Genomic DNA, 22,114 nt, shown 5'->3' with positions numbered 1-22,114 from the left:
AAATGATAATAATAACATTGTGTCAATATGTCCTTGAGTAGATTAATTGAAAATGACTCATCCGTTTTGACCGTTCGTTCAGACAGAACACACAAAATAAAGTCTAAGTTGGCGTGAAAGCATGCAAAGTCAAAGGGTGGAGGCAAACGGAACGAGATAGATGCAACTTCACTCTAGGCAGCACAAACTGAGGCGAAGAGGTGTTTGTGAGTTAAAATCGTTCAACTTGAACCAGAAATTCACCTGACAAAGTACAGCAAAAGCCAGTCAGCTTCAAGCAGGACTCCATGGTGCCTATAAATTTATTTCCAAAATGGACAAAAACTTCATTGTAGCACCACCTAGTATTTACAGCAGGAAAAATGTTCACTGCGCATCTGTGACCAATGACACTGTCCGATGACATCTGCACAAAAAGTTTATAAACGCTAGATTACCCAAGACAATGGCTGTGCTGGCTGCCAAGCCTGGCGCAAAAGCATTCAAATGCAAGCATGATAGATTAAAAATATAATGCTGAAGCATAGTTTCAAGAAATCTATATTGTCTCAGTAATCTACATTTCGCCTTTCTTCCTGTCTGAATGAACGGGGAAAAGTGTGCACCAGCGATATCTCTCCATATTCCTTGTATAAAGCACTTTCCTGGTACGTCCATTCTCTCACAGTAGTGTATCTGTTTCCCAATAGTGTGAATGATTGGGGGGAGCGAGGCCTGCTGTACTCCTGGCCCTATTATCTCCTTCTGACAGCCCCATTACTCTAGTGAGGAAAAGATGAACGCCACCTGTCAAAGAACAGTTAATTGTGTGTCTGGATGTGTGGTGAGAGCAGACTCTCGTGAGGTCGGACTACACGCCCACGACTGACTCCCCTTACCTAGCGTGCTGCCTACTCAAGCCATTCCTGTGGATGCGTGGAGTGAGAGGCAGGGATGGCAGAAGGGAGGTGAGAGGGATGGGAGCAAGAGAGAGAGACAGAGATTGAAGTGTGAAACAGAGGGAGAAGAACAGATAGAGGGAGAGAGAGAGAGAAAGGTGTCAGCGTGTGGCTATTGAAGCCGTGCCTTGTAAAGACAATGGTTAGTTTTGTTTTGCTCATCCTTCCATTCATGTAAGTGTACTGAATGATGCTAAAATTACATGTTGGGTATGTGGACGGAATGGTTTGCACTTACAATACTTTTATTGTGTTGTTTTGTGTGTAATCCACAAATCACATGATATGCAAATACATTAAAATTAACATTTATTATTTTTTATTTCATTCTTGTCTTTAATGTACAGATAAATGGATGTGAAGTGCAAGACAGAGAGAAGGCTGTTGCCTTGTTGTCAAGTGAAGATGCCAGGAGTATCGTGCTACTGGTGACCAGGCCAGAGATGCAGGTAAACACACTCTCTCTCTCTCTCTCTCTCTCTCTCTCTCACACACACACACACACACACACACACACATACACACACACACTGGCTCCCTGGTGTATCTTGACAACCTGTGTCATGTCAAATAACAGTAGCTGCCTGCTAAGTGCCTTTTCCCTCCTTTTTGAGTGACAGTGTGATTGTGAGAAGTTTGTGTGCACACACATACACACACACACACACACACACACACACACACACACACACACACACACACAGTCACATACGAAGACACACAGAGAGCTATATCTCTGACTCGATCTGCTTTCAGCTGGAGGAGGAGGTATGGCTGGATGAGGAGCAACGGGAGCTTCTGGAGGAACTGAAGATGGAGATCCTGGAGGAGAGGAGGAAGCAGAAGGAACATAACACTGCCAGAGGAGATGAGGTGAGAGAGCTGAGAGAGAAAAAAAGAAGAAAGAGCGGAACGCGCAATAGAGGCAGCAGAGTATCAGGGAAAGAGGGAGGAGAAAAAGGAGGAAGGGAGAAAAGATGGGATGGACAAAGGAATAGAGGGAGGGGGAAGGGAGGGAGGGATAAAAGGAGAGGGGGAGGATGTGAAGGAGGGTAACAAGCAGGCATCTACCTCAGAGCGCAGCATTTAATCACCCAACATAATCATCCTCCTCCTCTCCACACTGCACTACAGTATGTAACCAAACAATGAACAGCATGTCAGATGTAATGCAATAAGAGATAAACAACATGTCCTGTATTATACAAACATAAGAGGCGCTTGCAAGTTACTCAAAAGACCTCCAGGGAGAACTAACTGTTTTATCTTTCTTCATACACTAGCATGCAGCTGAAGAAGAGGTGATGACAGACACAGCTACCTGTTCCTCCAACAATCAGGACAAAGACAGTGGGTTTGGACGCAGTACAGAGAGTCCAGAACACCAACCCCTGCTGGCCAGGCTCCACAGGAGGAGCCCGGCCCATGGCCTGAGGGAACGATGGCGAGCAGAGCATCCCCACACTCAGGGAGATGGGCTGGGGAGGCGAGGGGCTGTGGTGCCTCATGACACCCAGAGTCCCAGGACATTTTCCAAAGGCCAGGGCCATGAGGGGAAACTGGGTATTCGCAGTGGTGGAAGTGGGGTCCTAGGTCTAGAGAATCGCTTCCAGCAACTTCTGGAGCTCAAGTGTCAGATCCGGAATGGAGGCGAGTGTGGGGTGTACTCCATTCGACACAGTATAGAGTGTAGCCTCACTGAGCAGGGAGGAGGTGATGAAGATGATGGTGGTGTGGGAGGAGGAGGGGGAGGGGTGGAGCAGGAGCTGAGGATGCTGAATGAGGAACTGCGCAGCATCGAGCTGGAGTGCCAGAGCATCATGCAGGCCCACCAGCTCCGCCAGACCCACCAGCTGGACCCCCCTCAGCCCACATTGTGCTCCCCAGGACGGAGCCCCAAAGATGGACAGAAGCGGCACGGCAGGCTGGCAGATATCCACGAACACCCGGAGAGGTCGGACAGCGATAAGGTCCGAGAGAAGGACAGCTCCAGTGCCTATAACACAGCAGAGAGTGCGCGGTCAACACCACTAGGCATGGAGAGATCTCCTGACCACTCTCTCCAAAGACGCATCAACCTCACCAACCAGAAGAACCTTAGACTGGCCTCCTCCACACCCACCAGCCCCATCCCTATCCCCAAGCCACAGGGCACACCCAGCCACAGCAGACCGGACCCAGGCCCCGTCATCTCCAGCAGCCCAGACCAGAGCAACCCGTCCCGCTCTGAGTCGGACCCGGCCCTGCCTGCAGACGATGAGAGGTGTGAGAGGAAAGGGAGGACCAGAGCTTCCCAGAGAGGGCTTCCCTATGCCTCTCCCTATCAAACAGCACCCCACCAAGGCCAGGCAGGATCCAGGCAACTCCAGGTAGCGATAGTCAAGAAGAGACATTGGATAAAAAGACAGGGTGGTTGGGTCAAACAGGGGTTCTTGATGGGTTCTGGTGGCTAAATCTGCAATGTTTTTGTACTGAGGGTTTAATCCCCCTGCTAAAATTCCCACTTTTCAATAATGACCAGGCAATAAATTTCTTGCACATGTGCCATAGCACTACATTCTATCCTATTCTATGCTAATGATGCTCTCCTGTGTGTTGCAGAGCTATATGCAGCTGCTACAGCAGCACTCGTCCCTGGAGTATTCCCAGAGCCAGCTGAGTCTACTCAGCGTCTGCCGAGAGCCCCTGCACCGAAACGGACGTCCCGGGGAACCCCGGCTGGAGTGGAAGGTCAAAGTTCGCGCTGATGGCACACGCTACGTGGCCCGGAGGCCTGCCCGTGACCGCATCCTCCGGGAGCGGGCGCTGAGGATCCGAGAGGAGAGGAGTGGAGGCATGACCACGGATGACGACACTATAAGTGAGATGAAGATGGGCCGCTACTGGAGCAAAGAGGAGAGAAAGCAGCACTTGGCCCGGGCCAGGGAGCAGAGGAAGAGGAGGGAGTTCATGCAGAAGAGCCGCCTGGAGTGTCTGAGGGAAGGACCAGCCAGCGGAGCCGAGGGCAAGAAGGAGATCAACATTTTGGAGCTCAGCCACAAGAAGATGATGAAGAAACGCAACAAGAAGATCCTGGATAACTGGATGACCATCCAAGAGTTGATGACCCATGGGGCCAGGGCCCCGGAGGGCACCAAAGTACACAATGCCTTCCTATCTGTCACAACTGTCTAGCAGACACATATAATTGTCAATTATTGGACACTTTTATATCAGTTAGCCTGTGCTTCAGGGACTATTCCATTGGTTCTATATGCTACAAAAGTGTGTTTCACTTTCCTGAAATGTAAATGAAAATTGTCACTGCTGAGGACTTCCGTAGCAACTTTTAGCAACTTTGTAACTATTGCTTGAAGAAAAATAATCTGTTTGAAGAACTCTCCAACTCTGTCATGACAACAGGAGTATTTTCTTTCCTCTGTGACCGCTGCCATTCTCAAAAATGTAAAACACAGGTGTCTCCGAACTGTGGTTATATTTTGGCTTTTGGTAGCACACTGGCTTCTGGTAACAGATGAGTTTTGGTAGCATATTGGTTCAGGCAAACACTCCAGCACAAAAGTAAAGAACCAACACACTAACTTAATGTATGTATTGTTTCTCTCCATTCCTCTCTTTCATCGCATATGAAGCGGTACAACTTCACTTGCCTCGTTCAAGGTGGCATTTTTTATAAGGGGGAAAATACAATATTTTTCACACTTTGTAAACTTAATAACGTTTTGTAAAGCAATTTTTACACTGAATGTCGATGTACTGTAAACGTTTTATTGTAATTTCTTATTTATGTGTGTATAACTGTTCAAAGACCACATTGCTCTGTAAAGCAAATCATCCAGTTGGGAGTTGCTACTATTAGAGCCGAGCATACTGTAGCTCTCTTAGTATGCCAGACCAAAACAGAGAGAGATGAGAAACTTTGATAAATCCTTGGAGAATAAGTCACCCTCCTCATAAAATACTCTCTCCTTTCATCTTGTTGAAAATGTCAAGTCAGAGTTCTCTGGAAATCTCAATTTAAAGCACTGAAAATTTCAATATGCCATATCAAAGGCACATATTATTTATGAGCTGAGTGGGAAGGCTTTTTTCAACAGTTTTACCTCAACTTACGGTCAAGACTTTTGTACTATCAAGTGGTTCATTGAGTACTTGGCTAATTGGTTCATTGACTTAAGGATCCCTGACTCTTATTACAAATCATAAATGTGTGTATTATGTTAATAATGTTAAATAGACTCATATTTATATTGTTTACTCTTTTTCCTATTTATTGTAAATTAATTTTATGGTCTGTCTGATAAATGCCTCACATAATTCGGCTACCTTTGAAAAGGCCGACACATTTCAAGGTGTTGTCAATAAAATGTATCATATTTTCAGCCTTTTCATTATGTGATTACTCCCATTTAGGTGGTTCTAAGAACTGCGGCTTTTCACTGTAAAGTTTATTGATAAGACCTCGAGTTCAGTATGTGCTGATGGTGATATTTGTAAAAAAAAAAAAAAGGAAAAAAGTGAATAAACTTGTTTTCTTTATGTAACTTCTCTTCTGGTCCGTACAATAACCTGGTAAACCTTTTGTCTTCTTCGGTGTCATTTGGTACAAGTTATTAGGGTATTAATTAATTCAAATGTCAATATATGCTGGTATTGAAGCTTTGAAGCATTGAAGCTTTATGCATTAAGTAGATGCCTTCTTCCGCAATAACTTAAAATGAGCCCGTAGGAGTTCAGTGTCTTCCTCAAGGACACTTCAAGAGGAGTGGACACATTGGCTGGTGACCTTCTGGTACGCTACGGGACGGTCAATCTATCCCTCTCCAGCCGCAGCTGCAAACACTCTCTGCTTTCACATTGCATTTGTCCCTGTGCTTGTTTGATTTGAAATATAAAGCCTGACACTGGCGTATCAGTCATGTCATGTCTCCGCTATCCTCCCTGCTCCCTGCTCAGTGTCAAACACAGGGCCCACACTTGTTACGTTATTCAGTTTGAACACGGCTGTGTCAGCAGTGAGAGATAAGTGCGCCTCCATCATACACACAATGTGTTATGAATGCTGGCGCTGGTGTTTTATGTTTTTGGGTTTGAGAGGCACAAGAGCAGCACATACTATCTCCCTGCTCTAAAATAAAAATGTACTCTTTGTGAAGAAACTGTATTGTTTCCAGCAGAGAACAAGGGCACCTTTGATCCTATGTGTGCATGCGTGGAAGTATGTGTGTGTGTGTGTGTGTGTGTGTGTGTGTGTGTGTTGTGTCAGGCACTGAATCAATGTGAGAAGGTAGTCAGGTTGATCATGTCAGATACATATAGAGGGCAAATTCTTGTGGTAAGTGCTTCCACTGACATAATCAATAGAATCAGTTCCACTGTGGAATGAGGAGTCTATTTGAGAGTGATTATAAAGCAAATGATTTGCTAATTGAACACATGGGAATATTAAATGGAAACTACATTAATTGCTGCACCTGGACTCTTCCTACACCTGCCTTGAGGCTGTACCAAGCCTGCCGACCTGTTTCACTCACAGGGATTCATAGAGCATTTTGATGTGTTGTGGCTTGATGACACACACATACACACACTCATTTACCTCGTCGCTACAGTTTACAGTATTCATGTATTCACACTGGGATGACTGACTGACAAGTGTGTGTGGGGGTGGGATGGGAGAGCAGGGAGGGTGTGTTTGTGTGTGTGTGGGGGGGGGGTGCATGTCCATTTAGCGATAGGAGGCATCAAAGCTCAACTATACTCCCATTTCAAAGCATTAAGGAGACGCCAGTGAAGTCTCCCCATCCCCTGTCAATCTGCTGTGTCCGTCCACAGCCCACTGAACTGAAGAATTAATGAGAGACATCAGACTGGCATCCCCAACACCGGGGCCTTTATGCATAACATTACATCAGGTAAGCACTGTACCGACTTTTCTCAGCTTCCCCTTCCCCTGTATAATATCCTATCAGTAATTTCTGTGTGACAGGAGCGGCAGAGGAACTGAGGAATAACGCATTGCAGTCAACCCGGTATTATAAATGATTAATCCCAATGTGCACGGCAAAGATAATTGAATGCATTTGAATGTTGATCTGTTACAGGCCAGTGGTATAGTTCTGTGTGGTAGCCTGCACTAAAATAGGCATGATTTCCATACATGCATAAAGCACAATGGCGTAACCACAATACACAGCGTCATTCAAGACACAATATAAAAAGATAATGCCATCATAACTCTGTGGAATATGAAGTGATAACTTAGCCCCGAGGAGGAACGCTGCTGTGGCTTCAGCAGTGAAGAAAAGGAAAAAAAGTAAAAGTAAAAAAAGAAGAAAAAAAGCCTTTATTTTAGTGACTAATACATGGCATTGAAGATTACATGCTGGCCTTCCTCAGGGTCAAACTGTTCGCAGGAGCACAGCTGCAGTTAATTACCTGATTGTCTGAGCGAGGACAGATGATTGAACAACACCCACATCTACATCGTAAGCTGAAAACTCACATCCATTACATCAGTGGGTCTCAAACTTTTTAAAGTTTCATTTTTATTTTCCCTTTTCAGGTAATTTCATTTGATTATCTGAGGAAGCCTAGAGGCTGAAAACACATGATAATAAATTTGTATAGTAGAAATGTTTTTTTTTCCTGTTGCATAAAATGCAACATATCTCACGACTCCCTGGGGGGGTCTGCAATACCATGGCAATACATAACATATAATCATATAATTTAAGAAGGAAAACTGAAGAAAAATTTGTGCTGCCAGTAGCCCCCACACAAAATCAACAAAGAAAAAACTAACACAAAAAACAATCAGTAACCAACACAGAAAAAATAATCTAACTCTTCAGTTATCCAGGTGTGAATAAGCAGCTACATTGACTTGCCCTCTTCTAACACAGGTGTTTTATGTACACCAAACATGCACATCAGCAAATCTTTTCATGGCTTTCTAAATTTGTGCCTATCCTCACAGTAGGATATACGCCCAAACATGTGAATATGAATATGTGAATTCCATATATGCTGCACACTCCTCTTCCCCCATTCTTTTTTACCTGGATCTGTCTCATTCAAATTCCAGCAGTTGAAGTGAGCGGAGCGGGCCTGGCGCTGCAACGTAGCGCAGATGAAAAAGCTTGGTTTCCTCGCTCTCTTTAATCTAGCTTTGCCTTTGAAGCAGCGGTGACTGAGAGGGACTAGAACAAAGTCAGGTGTTCTTCACTGAAACGCTGGTTTAGACGCCGTGACGAGAAATGGGTGACACTTTATGTGTGTGTGTGTGGGTGGGGGTGTGTTTGTGTGTGTTTGGGTGTTGACTGTGTGCATGTGTCCTTGTGTGTGATTATACTGAGTGGGAGTTCCTTAGTTGATGCTCCATTTTAAGAACAGAAAAATAGACTCTCCTTGGAAGAAAATATCTCTTTGTGGCTTAATTGTTGAAGCATTTCAACCTGACTAAGATCAGGAATAGTTTCTCCCATTGCCATATCACTCAGGAAAGATTTTAAGTGTTTTGTTCCAACAGGAGACATCAACTATTTTAGAAAAACAAAGCTAAAAATGTTGTGCTTTTTGAATGATTGATGTCCTTGGTAAACAAAATGTTAAAAAAAAATTCCAGACAGGATGCTGTATATTTTGGAAATTTTGAATGATGAATGGAAAAACTTGTATATCCAAAATGTCAACTTTTCAGGAACTAAGCAAAACCATGTTGTTTTCATCTTGACCACAGTGCATTTTTCAGTTTATCCAATGGGTTTAGAAAGGGTTTCATATGAGAGTGGTAGAGTTTTCTCAACCCACTGAGGAGCCTGGAATCCTTCAATTTAAGTTGAAATCTGAAAATCACCAAAATTGGATTTACAAGGTTTCCTCCCGCCTACAACGATGATGTGTTTGTATACACTGCATTTTGGAACGGACCTCTTTGGGCGCTCTGGTCTTGCAATCTTCTAGTCTTGCTTTAGGTCATGTCTAAGTATAAAGGATGTGGGCGGGATATCCCATTTATTTCCTTTGTACATCCTGTTGCAACAAATGGGGGTGACCGTTGCCTAAAGGTTGGAGAAGCGTGCTTCTGTCTGGAAAGTTGCCAATTTGAATCTCCAGACCTAGTGGGAAATTCAGCATGGCTACTGAATAAGTAATGCTCCCTCCTACCTCAGCAACTAGCAGTGAGGTGCCCTTGAGCATGGCAATTAACCCCCAACTGCTGCAGTGAAGTTTGTAAGTGGTAAACAGTATAAGGCTGTGGTTATACCGGCTTGCTCCCAGGTATGAATGTGTGTAACTATTAATGTGAAGGAGGGCGGTGCTGCAAAACAGCATGCACGCTCAGCAAAAACCCGTTCCTGAATAAGTAAAGGGCAAAAAAACTATACAGGGTGCAAACTCACGTTCCGCTCCAGTTTGTGTATTGTATGTATTGTAGAGTGAATGACTTGCAAATGTAGATTTGATTAATCAGTGTTGTTTGTTGTGCCAACAACAACCAAGTCTGTCATATATTACAATATGCAGCACAATCAAGAGTTGTTTCTTATTGCGGAGTAAATGACTGATTAGTGTGGGGTAATGACTGATAATTTTCCATTCATTAAGCCTCCTTTCAGAGCTTTAATTATCTGCTAATGGCTCATTCAGACTTCTAATTAACAAAATGGATATTTTTCACTGTCTTTTCCCCATGAAGGACAACTAAACTGTTGTGGAACTCATGCCAGTTTCAATCACAATTTTTTGTTTTTTTTTTGTTTGTTGGTACAACTGAATCTCTTATCTCTCTTTTTCACTGCATTATTTGATTCATGTTGCTACGAGGCTAAGCAAAGCTTGTGGTGTCTCTTTCTTTGATCTGACCATTAAATGTTTTTTCACAGTACAAAAATCAACCTCTTTGAACATTTCAGCTCTGTCTGACCATATAAAGCACCTAAACGTTAGGAATCCCACTATGAAAAGATTGAAAATATGAAACATTTTATTAACAATGCCTTGAAATATGCTTTTATGAGGGAAAATCTTGATTAAGCAAATTATTTTCAGAGAATGCTAAAAAGCAATTTGCATGCTGCCTTGTGTTTGTCAAAAACAGGGAAACCTGAGCATTTCTATTCTAAGCCTCTCTAATCCTGAATGTTGGCCATACTGTCACAGATAAACAAGGTAAGAAGCCAGGTTTTCTGTCACTAACTGGCCCTATAATCTTCTCAGTCTAGCCTGAAGATGTCTTTTCATGAATGCATATTTGTATTGATGTCTCCCAGCATTTCGGACCAGTGGTTAGACACTGTTAAAGGTCACAGGTTTGATTCCCACAACTTTAACAGCGTCCTGTTAAAGAGTCCATGAGCATGTAATGTAAATGTATTTCAATTCAAGAGGTACACATATTCCTCTATGTCTTCACAGCAAGGAGTTGTTTATTCACAAGATAGATGAAGCTCTTCAACAGTTAGATGCAGTGATGAAGCGGTACTGAGGCAAAGCAGGAGCCGACTGAGAGACAATCTGATGTATTCATTTGCATTTTTTCATTTACATTTTTAGGCAATAAGCTGGCGCTCTTATCCCGAGTGACTTTCTATAACTAAGACTATGACTATGAGTAGGTACGTGTTCAGTGTCTTGCTCAAGGTTGCTTTGACAGGATACATGGCTGTTGACGGACACATTGGCAGTTGTGGGGATCCACCCTGTGACCCAAAGGTTACAGGACTGTACCTCACCCTGCCACCCCATCTCTACTCACTGCTTCATTCAGAGGAGACAGTGGCTCTGTTTCAGCAGAAACAGAGCCACTGCCGCTTTGCCAGTGCCGTCTCTCAAACACCTTCGCTGTATTCACAGACCATGCAGCCTAATCCTATAAAGAGCTGCTATTTTAGCATGAAAACAGGGAGTCAGAGGGAGTTCATGTGGAGCTGTAAAACAGCAACAGTAAAGGCGGCTCAAGTCTTGCTTAATGAGCGGTATAAAATATTCAGAACCCCGGCCCCAATGCCGAGTTAACATTTAAGATAATTGGAACAGAATAGCGATGGAAGTGGTGGGGTGGCAGGGAACAAAAAGGCTTTAACTGTTCTTCTGTGGGACTGCTGAGGGAGAAGAAGAGGGGCGATGCTACATGGATGAGAGGTGCCGTCAGCTTTCTAGCGTCACTGAGTGTGTCACAGTAGGTGGCAGAATATTGCATTCACTGATAGTGCAGCAAATGGTGAACCTTCGGCCATTCATTCATTCAATCATATATTTATTCACTTATCATACATTCATTCATGTATTCCTTCACCATTTGCTGTTTCAAATTACATGTCACTGTTGTCATATAAAAACCTTGTAACTCCAATTTTGGTGATTTTCATATTTACACTTCAGTTGAAAGACTAGATGGTCTTCTGTGGGTTGAGAAAATTCCTCTTGGGTTTATGAAACCCTTTAAAAACCCATTGAATAATCTCAAAAATGCATTGTCATGAAGCCAAAAACAAGGCTGCTTTCTCTGTGAAAAGTTGACATTGCGGAGATACGAGGTTTACACCCTACAGTGACGATATTTTATAACTACTGAATCTGATTGTTGCCACATTAATGTAAATGAATGGAATGAGGTTAGAAGTGTTGGCTGACTGACTGATATCCTTCTGTTAGTCAAAACTGCCTCCTCAGAGGGCCTCGTGGATGAGAGACTCTCATTATTCAACTCATTAAGAAGTGACACAGTTTCTGATACAAAGCTTTCTACAGAGACATTCTGCTCTAAAAACAAAAATGTAAAAAGCGTGCTAATTGTATGCAGAGGGACAGCACCATTAAGATGCTGATATGTATGGTATTCTGTCTTTTACATGTCTTGAAATGCCTCCTTGCACTGTATGAATGGTCATGATGTCTTTGTACCATGGGTTCCAGCATGCAATTCTGCTTCGAAGTTAATTGTTGATATGTTTCTGTACCAGTGCCACCAAGACAAATTCATGTACATTTATTGTACTTGGTGAGTAAAGTGAGCCTGATTCTGAAAAATGACAATGTGAGAAAAATTAATATTACATTCTGTAGCCCTTGATGGGCTGAAAATGCTTTTTTTTTAAGCGTTTTGTTCCAAAATTAGATAATACATTGAAAAAAGTGACCTATTCTCACAAAATGATCAATAGCACTGAATGAAAAGAGGTTTTGGTACTTGATGAAAGACAGTAAGTAACATTTTGTTCTTGGCTGATAAAATCCAACACTTCAATAAACTGGATGCCGTGTATGCTTTACAAAATGGATTTGTAATATGAACAAAATGTTTTGAAATAGTACTCTTCATGTATTTTTATTTTTTTTCTGTAACAATAGCAACGATAGTGGCTGGTTGCAGAGGGTTTCATAATCCAGCCCAGCTGACACCTGGTTTATCCTGGGAGACAAACATATTCAGTTTCAGTCTCTCCTGCGGGGTGGAGGCTTTGATTAACCAGTGATGTGCTCCAGTATTGATCCGGCTGACTGCTCCTTATCTTTCTCAGTTATTACTGGTTCACTGCAGGCACCCTGGTGGGCTCAGTGGTCTAGAGTGTTGTGTTGGGAATACCAGCTCTACTCCACCCAGGGGAGCCGCTCCTTTCCCCTGAAACTAGTTTTCTCCTGTTATACAAACTATAACAATAATATGTTGAGAAGTTAGATATCCTTTTTGGAAAATACTGTACTTAAAAAAAAAACACGTGTAGATCAAGTGTAGTGTGTGCTATGTTTTTCAAATGATGGAACAAAACTCTTAATTTGTTAAATTGTCCTATTCATCAATATACTCTCAGTAATGCATAAACAGCGCATCAATGCTGTTGGTGTAAAGTGCCTTATCTCCAGACAGTCAACTTTTCAAAAGTTGAGTAAAAGCAGCTGATATTTCCATTGTCTCTGATACATTTTTTTTTAGAAAATCTACAATGGATTTAGGGATTGTCTTCTGGGGTCCTAAGGACCACGTGCACTTTCAGTTAAAGTGTGAATAAATAAATACAAAAATAAATGAATGAACACAACAACCCAACCAAAATCAAAAATACATGGTTAGCAGCAGCAGGGATATGATCAAGGGTGTGTGCTTCTTTTGATCCTTTCAGCAAAGTGTATCGACCATATGGATCATTCGATCCTTGAGTGTTGTCACAGAGTTACTTTATCCTCCATGTATAGTTCCCTGAATGGCCTACTTGGGAACGGGAGCTCTAACCAAGTGTCATTAGCCCTGATGAAAGCAAATTGATTTCAGCGGCAAGAGGATTGCTAGAAGAACAATTGCCTCCATGAGATTATCTTAAAAACGAAGAGGATCCGTCGCTGTTCTTTCGGTAAAGGTGCACAGATGGTGCTCTCTCCCTCTGCAGTCCATGTGAAGCGGTGAAACATCAAGACAGGAAATGAGCACAAAATTCAAGTCCCACTTTAAGAGATTGATCTGCCTTTATGAGGAGCTGCTTCGTGATGTTGTAGTTAAGTCACTGGAGCCAGTGGGACAATCATGCTGAGAAACATGAGCTGAAAGGCTGGTTAAAGCCATGCTATACACACGAATCGCTCTAGTGTGGAGAATTAGCAGAAAGGGGATACAAGCTGTACAATATTAGCTGCCTTTTCATCATCTGTGACACGTTTTTATTCAACATGGATCTTTGTTAGATAAACATGAAGAGCATGTCCTCAAAGGTGTATACATATTTCCAGTCACATGACCATTCCGATTTGCCATTGGATATCAATAACGTGATGTGCCAATTCATACGTGTACAGTGCTGTGAAAAAGTATGTGCACACTCTGTACTTTCACATGTATTGATCGACCGAGGATTATTTTTCTTTAAAAATCCCTCAATGTGCTCCAGAATTCAGTACACCCTACATCATCAAAATCACAATCACAAAATAAAATCTGAAGCTAAATACAGAACATCCTCAAGTCACACTGAAATAGGCTGTAAGAGAGATATCAGTTTAATTGGATGCCCCATAATACTGTTCACACAGTTCTTTCTTGTGTTCCTAGTTGACAGGTGATGAAAGCTTCAATCGTTCATTAAATTAACTTAAACTTAAATGAAGGACCTGAAGAAATCCTTTAAATCCATCAAACAAGATGTGTCATCTCCTGACAAGGCTGTGTTGCCGACTCTTGTCTCTATCCACCGACTTAATACGGTAAACTGGATGGTGGTTGAAAAAAGGATCAACTTTTCAAAACATAAAGTAAAACTCTAGACTCCTGCAGCACAGTGCGAAAGAAAGACAGCGTTTCTGAGGGTTGAAATCGATAAAAGATTCATCTGAGCAAGAGGGAGAGACTTGGAGTTAAACACAAGCAAACACGAGAAACGCAGAAGAATATCAATAAAAACAGCTTCAGACCAAAGCAGTTTATTTGACAGCATGACAAAGAACTATATGCTGCAGAATCGATTAAGCTAATTAACGTTTCACACAGGGGCGCTCTGTAAATATCAACTGAAAAGCCAGTCAATAAAGACAAACTCAATACATTTTACTTGTTGCATTTGTCTTCCCCCGCCGACCTAACAAACTTACATTTGTCTCACACACGGATCGATCCAGTCACTCTTATACTCATGAGGAAAATTCGTCACAGGAGCCATCGTCCCTCAACTGCAGTGTAATTGCATCGACAATTTGGGTTATTGCTGGAGCAGGCCCTCTTATGATCACATTGAGAAACAGTCCCATAAGTAATTGCCATTTGACAAATTGAGGCTCAGGGGGAAGCTGAGTGGTAAATGAGACTAAAAACTCCCAGTTTGGTTGCCACAGTGGTCATATGTTCTGCTGAAGCGTCCTTGAGCAAGACACTGAACCTCTATCTGCTGAATCATGGTAAATCTCTCTGGGTAAGATCGTCAGTTAAATATCTACGATGTAAAATGTAATGTACATCGTTTTAACTTTCTGCCTATAGTACGATAAAATTGATTCTACCAACAGGATAATATCCCTGACTCTGTGAACAGTATGATAACATCAGCTCTGTGGCTATTGGCCATACTCCGGTTAAGTTGTTATTCAGGATGAGTTGTTTATATGAACTCTGGATATCCAGCATATTCCCATTGCCACGAATAAACCAATGAACAGAATATGTAATATGTAAAATATAGAATATGTAACCAGAACAGTCGACAAACAAGCAAACAAGTATGAAAAAGATGCAGCCGCCAGCTGTCGTGTTTCACTGAAGAGTAGATTGCTTCTATTACAGGGGAAAGAAATGATGATCCCTTTAATAACAGTAATAGTTAGTACTGCTCGCCACCATATTTGTTTATTGACATAAAAATGTACGTGAGGGAGACCTGAGTGCCTGTGACTTCTTGTAGAGCTTTTTTAGCCTATATTTGTTTTTCTCATGGATCAGCACCCCATGTCACATTGAGCACCTCTCCTGTTTACTCTAGTAAGCAAAGGCAGTGTTACTCCTCTTTCTCTTCTGTTGTAGCCTATCCATAACACTGTTAACACGAGACGAAACGTGATGAGAGACTTTTACGGAAAGTAAAAATTTAATGAGTAAGATGTTTCCATGCCACAGTAACCAGTTCAATATGGGAGCAAACCAGGCATCTTAACTGGGCAATCAGAGTATGAGCTTAATTGGGTTACTCCAACTGAGTTATGACATTTACACACAAAACTGGGTTGGTTTGTGACATTAACTCTACCTACAGTATTTTAACATTGACTCTACCTACAGTACGGTGACATTAACTCTGCCTACAGTATTTTAACATTACTTCTACCTACAATATGGTCACATTAACTCTACCTACAGTATTTTAACATTATCTCTGCCTACAGTATTTTAACATTATCTCTGCCTACAGTATTTTAACATTAACTCTGCCAACAGTATTTTAACATTATCTCTGCCTACAGTACGATAACATTGACCCTATCTCTACAGTATGCCTACAGTAATGTTTCTTTTACATCGGTGCACATTCAAGCTGTCGTTCAAGCTCCCCTGCTTGTATTTTCCCTGATTTTTCCATTTCCCCAGTCGGTTACCTCTGGTAAGATTGAAGCCTTCCTGCAGGGCTCTTCATAATCATGTAATCCATCCATTCACTAGATGGAACCTCCTTAAATCCCCCTTATATTTACCTCCGTGCTCTCCTCGGGGTGTCGGGGCCTCCTAATAAGCAATAGGCTACAGTGGCGGTAATACTGTGAATCCTCCAATCCTTTATCAGTGATAGGGGAAAGACCTGAGGAAAGCCGCGGGGAACAGAGATAGACGTGGTTATTAACAGTGGACCACCTCAGCCAATGCGCACATACGGACAAACACGTACATGTAAGGATGCACAAACATGCACACACGCACACAAACACGCTAAGAGCTGCCACACACAACTTATATCTCTCTCGCTCTCTCTCTCTCTGACAGTCTCTCTCTCTCTGTCTATATTGTATGTCAACACACAATCTAAATGCAAATGGTTAATCGTCTCAGGTCCCCGTGGCTTCATTTCTTCTGTAGCCCACAGCCCCCCAGGAGTCAACACACTCCCCCAACAGACATTCATACCGTTATTGGGTTAGCAGGGATGCGATCACAGGTACGATCAAATAATTAAACCTGCATTTTTTTAAAAACACCCCTATTGCTGTGCCTCACCTCCAAATGGCCAAGGGACACTTGCTGTATTTCTGTGTAGACCTTGTTTCCAACAACGGACAAGGGATGCTATTTCTGAGGCCAGATTTGCAATATTAACATGCTGGTGTCCAAGAATGTTTTTGTGTTGTTGGCTTTGTGTTCATATGATGATGTGGGTTTTTGTTTTGTTTTCTCTCCAACTAGCTACAGTATCAGAGAAATGGAGAAGCAGGGCGACCCAGTGATGAGTGAGATCATCCTGTATCTGAAACGTCTCATCTTTAAATCAACAGCCAATGTGTCCTGTCAAATTGCTATTGAGGATAACACTGAGCCCCAACCTGCTCACTCATTTTAAGTCACTCTGCATAAGAGCATCAACTAAATGACTGAAATGTAAAATTCAAATGCAGAAAGGAAACCTACATTCTCAAGGTATTGTATAGGATACTTAAAAAAATATAAGTAAAATTTAAACTAGTGCTGTTGCTAAAATAATATTCAATACATGTTTGTGTCGCTTATCTATTACTACTCTATGTTGGGGGGAAAAAGGCTTAATTACATTTTAATGCCAGTGTAGGCATTTGACCTTTTCTGACACCAATACATTAGCTGCTCTCATTGTTCAATAGAAGCACCAGGGAATAGATCCCCCACCTCACACCCGGGCCAATTATTGGTGAGTAGGATAAGTCTCCACTTACTCCCACATTGTGGGAAGAGAGGGGAGAGAGGACAGAAAGTCTTACATACATGATAATTAGGAGGGCAGCATGCTACAGCTGCGCCTGCTTTTGGTGTTAAATATCAAATCACATCTGATATTTGAAGTAAGTCTCTTCAAGTGTCACCCCAAATAGCTGCGCTTGATGCTTGTTAAAAGTATTTTCCGTTACACTGGACTGTAGTACGATGAATCCAACGCCTATAAATATTTGATGCCCTCAGTATTTTTGCAGATGTGTCTTGACAATGATGGATCAGGCATTGTGGTTTATTCTGAAACTGCGCTCTGGCCTGCTAAGAGATGAACAACTGAATAACTCTGCACATTTCCTCTCACTGAAGTCCCGTCAGAGAAGATCTGTGAAGATCACAGCCATCTACTTCTGCATATCCTTCAGCAGTGTCTGACTTAGCCTATAAAGTTTCTTGTTAAGTGCACATCTTGCCAATGATAACCTACATTTCTTCCAGACAATCTTTGGCTAGTTGGGGGTTGGGGTGGGGAAGGGGGGGGGATGCTGTGCGATTATGCAGAAAAAAAAGAGAGAAATTCAGTTCTGGAGCGATCCCTTGTGAACATTGAACTCAAACTAAAGGCTATCATGGTAGACTTTTGGCTTGCAGCCATTTCTTTTAGAATAATTCCTCACTTCTTGAATTAATTATTGCTTTCATGGTCTCACTGTGGGGAAAAAAACTGAAAGGGTGGACTTTTCTAATGCTATTGTGTCATAAAAACGGGAGTTTTGGATTTCAGGGCTTTGACTATTGATATGGGAAAACTAACTGTTTCCAAAGCTGAATCAAGGAGGCAGGGAGGCGCACTCCTCCTGTGATAGTGTTTTGCTGCATGTTGGGTTGAATCCCTCAAGACTGAAAATTGCTGGCTTAGTTAAGGGACTACCAGAGGGCGAGAGAGAAATAGAAAGAGAAACAGAGAGAGAGAGAGAGAGAGAGAGAGAGAGAGAGTTTAATGTACTTTGAAGCACAGGGAAAACAAACTAAATTGCTGCTGTAAAATTCCTGGAACGCCTCGCCATTAAGCTCCCTGCCGCTTTGTTTAAACAACTCAACGCATCACAAAGACGATTAATTCACCTCAAGGCGCCAAAAGCGTCTTCGATACAAGGCCCCGCCCTTTTCTGTGTATTGTACACATTCTCATGCAGAGCATCTGTCAAAATAGATATTCTCCCCGCAGCATTCTCAGACACCTCCATCCAAGGACAAATCAATTAGCAGTGAAAGACAGGCAGATGGTTTTGAAGGACGTCAGTGCATGCGCCTCAGGTGAGAGGCATCGGATGGCAGTGAACAACTGTCAAGTAGAATACTCATCTGAACGATTCCCCCATGTCACCCACATATCTCCCTGTGTGCCTCTGCCAATATCAGACACATGCTGCCACAAAGAGCGCGCTCACAGCTTACCGTGGGATGCGAAAACGAACGGTGAGAGAGAGGGAGAGAGAGAGAGGGAGAGCGGCGTGAATATTTTATACACACATTATCAAACTGAATCACAGATTAGCATTTCTGCTAAATTACCTCAGGTAATGCTAAAGAGGTTCTGTGGCAAAAGCCCCTGAATTTCTGTGCGCCTGGAGAGAGAAAAACGAGAGATCAGAATTTTAATATTCCAAAAAAGATTAGAAAAATGCAGCAAAAAAAAAATCAAAAGCATATTTTCAATCCTGCTTTTCTATGGCAAAGTAAGCAGGCTAATCTTTTTGCTGATCATACACTTACAAAGGGACAATACATCAGAGTGGCTAATTAGGTGATTTCCCAGCGTCTTTCATTTTACCTCGCTACTGATGAGATAACAAGCTAACTGAATTAGCCTAGCCGCTTATCTGTGGGTAACCAGGACGACCGTTTGGTTTGGTAAATAATTGAGGCAGGGAGGTAGCAGGTACAAAGGCGGCCATTTTGAGAACCTGTGGCGAGGAATGATAAAGATAGAGGGTGGAAGCAGAAAGAAGGACTTATCAATTATAAGGCCCATTGTCTCCTATTCAGCCATAATTAATGTGGACAGAGACGGCAGGATACAGTACACAGCAGCTAGCATGGAGAAAACAAAGGGCCAGAGACAAAGCAGCCAAGATAGGAAATCATTAATTAAAAGACAAAAAGGCAACAACAGCAGCTAAAAACACAAGACTTGTCTTCAACAGCAGGGGTGAAGGGCTGTGGAAAAAGAATGGATGATTTACTATCAATTCAGTCAGTAGCCTCTTCTCCTGCTTTATGCATAACAAGAAGGGTGAACCTCATTTCAAAATGCAATATATAAATTATAGAAAATGATGTTCATTGCTCAACATTTCAAAAGTACAGCTGATGCGTCATGTAAAATATTACAATTTTGTCCTACACTTAATCCTATACTTTATCCTATACTATATGTTTCATATCATTTCAAAATGGTGGGCCGAGTGAAACTCTTTAATTAGCGGTTTTCAAAATGTCTCCAGCTATATATTGACTCCAGCTGACAAGCAGTCCGGGTCCAATCATGGAAATGGACTCCGCAGAACTGCAAAAAAAGATCCTAATGCTAATTGAGATTCATGGATTCAACTTCCAATCAGATAAAAATAAAGTGATTAAGTCCTAGCTTGTCCAGATCTTTGAATCATAGCTTCCCCTCCCAGTGCATTATCCTCTGATAGGTCATGTCTCATCATTTCATTATTAATCTCTCTTTGTTTTGGAGCAGTGTTGCTCCCATGAGGGCTCAGACTTGGTGCAATTAGAAGATGTAATTATTCCTCTGCAGTGTAGTAAATCTGAACAATCTATATCTGTCCTCAATGAGCTTGAAGCGGACGCAGATCACTGATCAGTGCTGTACATTACCGTTCTGTGATCTTTACATGTATTGCATGGAGATGGAGGCCTATGAGTTTCCAAAGCACCGACTGAAACAATTACAATACAGTTACATGCAGTGTGAATGGTAACAGTGATTAACTTTTCTGTGTTGTACATTATATTGTGTTTATATGTGTTGTATGGAAACCTGTGATCATCACATTTATATAGCACTGTTTTATTTGGCACAAGCAGAAGTGTCAGAATAATAAAGTCAAAGTGTTGTTAAAAAATGAAACATCGGCAATAAAAAAAAGAAAAGAAAAAGTGACACTTGACCAAATGCTTGATACCACTAAATGATTACAAATTATGTCACTTTGACAGCAAACTCCTTGGTTACCAAAACTATAATACTGAAATAACAGTGGATTCTACATAGAGTGAATGTAGAAAATATCAGGGGAACTTACTTACTTTCATGAAGTACACTGATGAGGTGAATCCAGATGAAAGACAGTATCCTTTATTGATTTACTTTATTAAATCTAGACCAATCACAAAGGCAGAGATGTAGACAAAGAGAAGCAGACGAGTTAGAGAAGGATTTTTAAACTTTGACACAACTGAGATGTGGATTGTGCAAAAGCAGCTGCAACTCAATATCAGTACCTAATATTTTGTACTTTCAGTGTATTGAGATATTTAATGATAATGATAAATTGGCTCATTTTGTTTCTTTCATTCCCTAGATTAATTCCCGGGAGGTATTGAAAACACTCACATCAACCAATGAGAAGCAGTCTGCACTGCAAACAGGAAGTGGAAATGACCTTGCCCTACAGTGACAGCTTAATCACCAATGGCCAATATTGAGAGCCTGAATCACCAATGACCAAAATTGAAAGCTTTAATCACCATTGGCCAATATTATGCTGACAGTAAGCCTGTAGCCAGTCTGACAACTGAAATAGTGTTCACTTCGACAAAGAGTGTATCTTTTTACGATGGCACTGAATCAAAAAGGAATTAAGCACTTTGCAAACACAACATTACTGTGATGAGCTCGGGGTAAATTATGATTAGGAATCGTCATCGTGCTGCATACATGGATCATTTTAGTTGCCATCTGTTTTTATTGCTCCCCTGTGATAAAGGGAATGGAATTTTTTTTTTTCAGTACAGTACAGTGGGAGTAGGTAAGTATTTTACCAGCTGTCGAGTGCGAGTCCATGTCTGGCTCAGTCAAATAATATAATAATCTCTACGTCAAAATCATAGTGCTTTTCCATTTTCAAATCCACCGTATCCATAAATGCATCTCAGGCCAGCTGTGCTATTGAAGACATGAGAGTGTCTTTCTGGCACCAAAATGTTAATTAAACTATAAATTGAATCAGGTCATGAAAAAAGCAACAGCCCATATCCATGATTGGTGCGGGAGAAATGGAGTTCAATGGCGAAGCGGGTTTCCATTCATCTTGACTTTGGGGAACATTAGGTCGATGGCTGAGTGCGGTCCATCCCTCCCTCCTGCGTTTAGTCAGGCCAACTCCCACTTATATGGAATTGTTCCACTGGATGTTGAATTAATTTCACAATTTGACTCATTAGCCTCCTAATGAATGAGAGTCTGGGACCGTTCCATTGGCCGGCTGGAGTATTCGGGGTGCTGATTTCATTTCCATTTCCCCCGGCCCTCGCAGCAGAAACAGAGAGAGAGAGATTTGGGAGCCAGCACGTCGTGACCTTGACTGCAGTGGGACTGCGGTGTTATGTCTGATATCCCCCAGCTCTGTCCGCCACTCCGCTTCAATTGAGACATACCACTTTCAGAACAGCCTGTTTTATGTTTTTTTCCATCTGTCACTGTCTTTCTCTTTCGCTTTATTTTTTTTTTTTTACCCCTCTTTTTCTCCCCGAGTGTCTCTGCTGTCTTCTTTCAAAAGTGTGAGGCGTT

General features: G+C 42.0%; 1 protein-coding gene across 1 annotated transcript in view; it reads left to right on the top strand.

Annotated features, from left to right (window-relative positions):
- The window catches only part of pdzrn4 (PDZ domain containing ring finger 4), a 37,214-nt gene extending 33,102 nt beyond the window's left edge, over window positions 1-4,112 (top strand). Inside the window, exons 6-9 of the mRNA XM_071521267.1 lie at window positions 1,286-1,387; window positions 1,695-1,811; window positions 2,222-3,307; window positions 3,540-4,112. Of these exons, the coding sequence (XP_071377368.1) occupies window positions 1,286-1,387; window positions 1,695-1,811; window positions 2,222-3,307; window positions 3,540-4,112 (1,878 nt within the window). The remainder of the gene's footprint in view (window positions 1-1,285; window positions 1,388-1,694; window positions 1,812-2,221; window positions 3,308-3,539) is intronic.
- Window positions 4,113-22,114: the final 18,002 nt, after the last annotated feature.

The sequence above is a fragment of the Centroberyx affinis genome, unplaced genomic scaffold (assembly GCF_046629955.1).
Source record: "Centroberyx affinis isolate AG114_WGS23_722 - 3 ecotype Tasmania unplaced genomic scaffold, CSIRO-AGI_Caff_v1 ptg000879l_1, whole genome shotgun sequence".
Classification (NCBI taxonomy): domain Eukaryota; kingdom Metazoa; phylum Chordata; class Actinopteri; order Beryciformes; family Berycidae; genus Centroberyx; species Centroberyx affinis.
The sequence above is the reverse complement of the archived record's forward strand: the minus strand, read 5'-3'. Positions and strand labels throughout refer to the sequence as shown.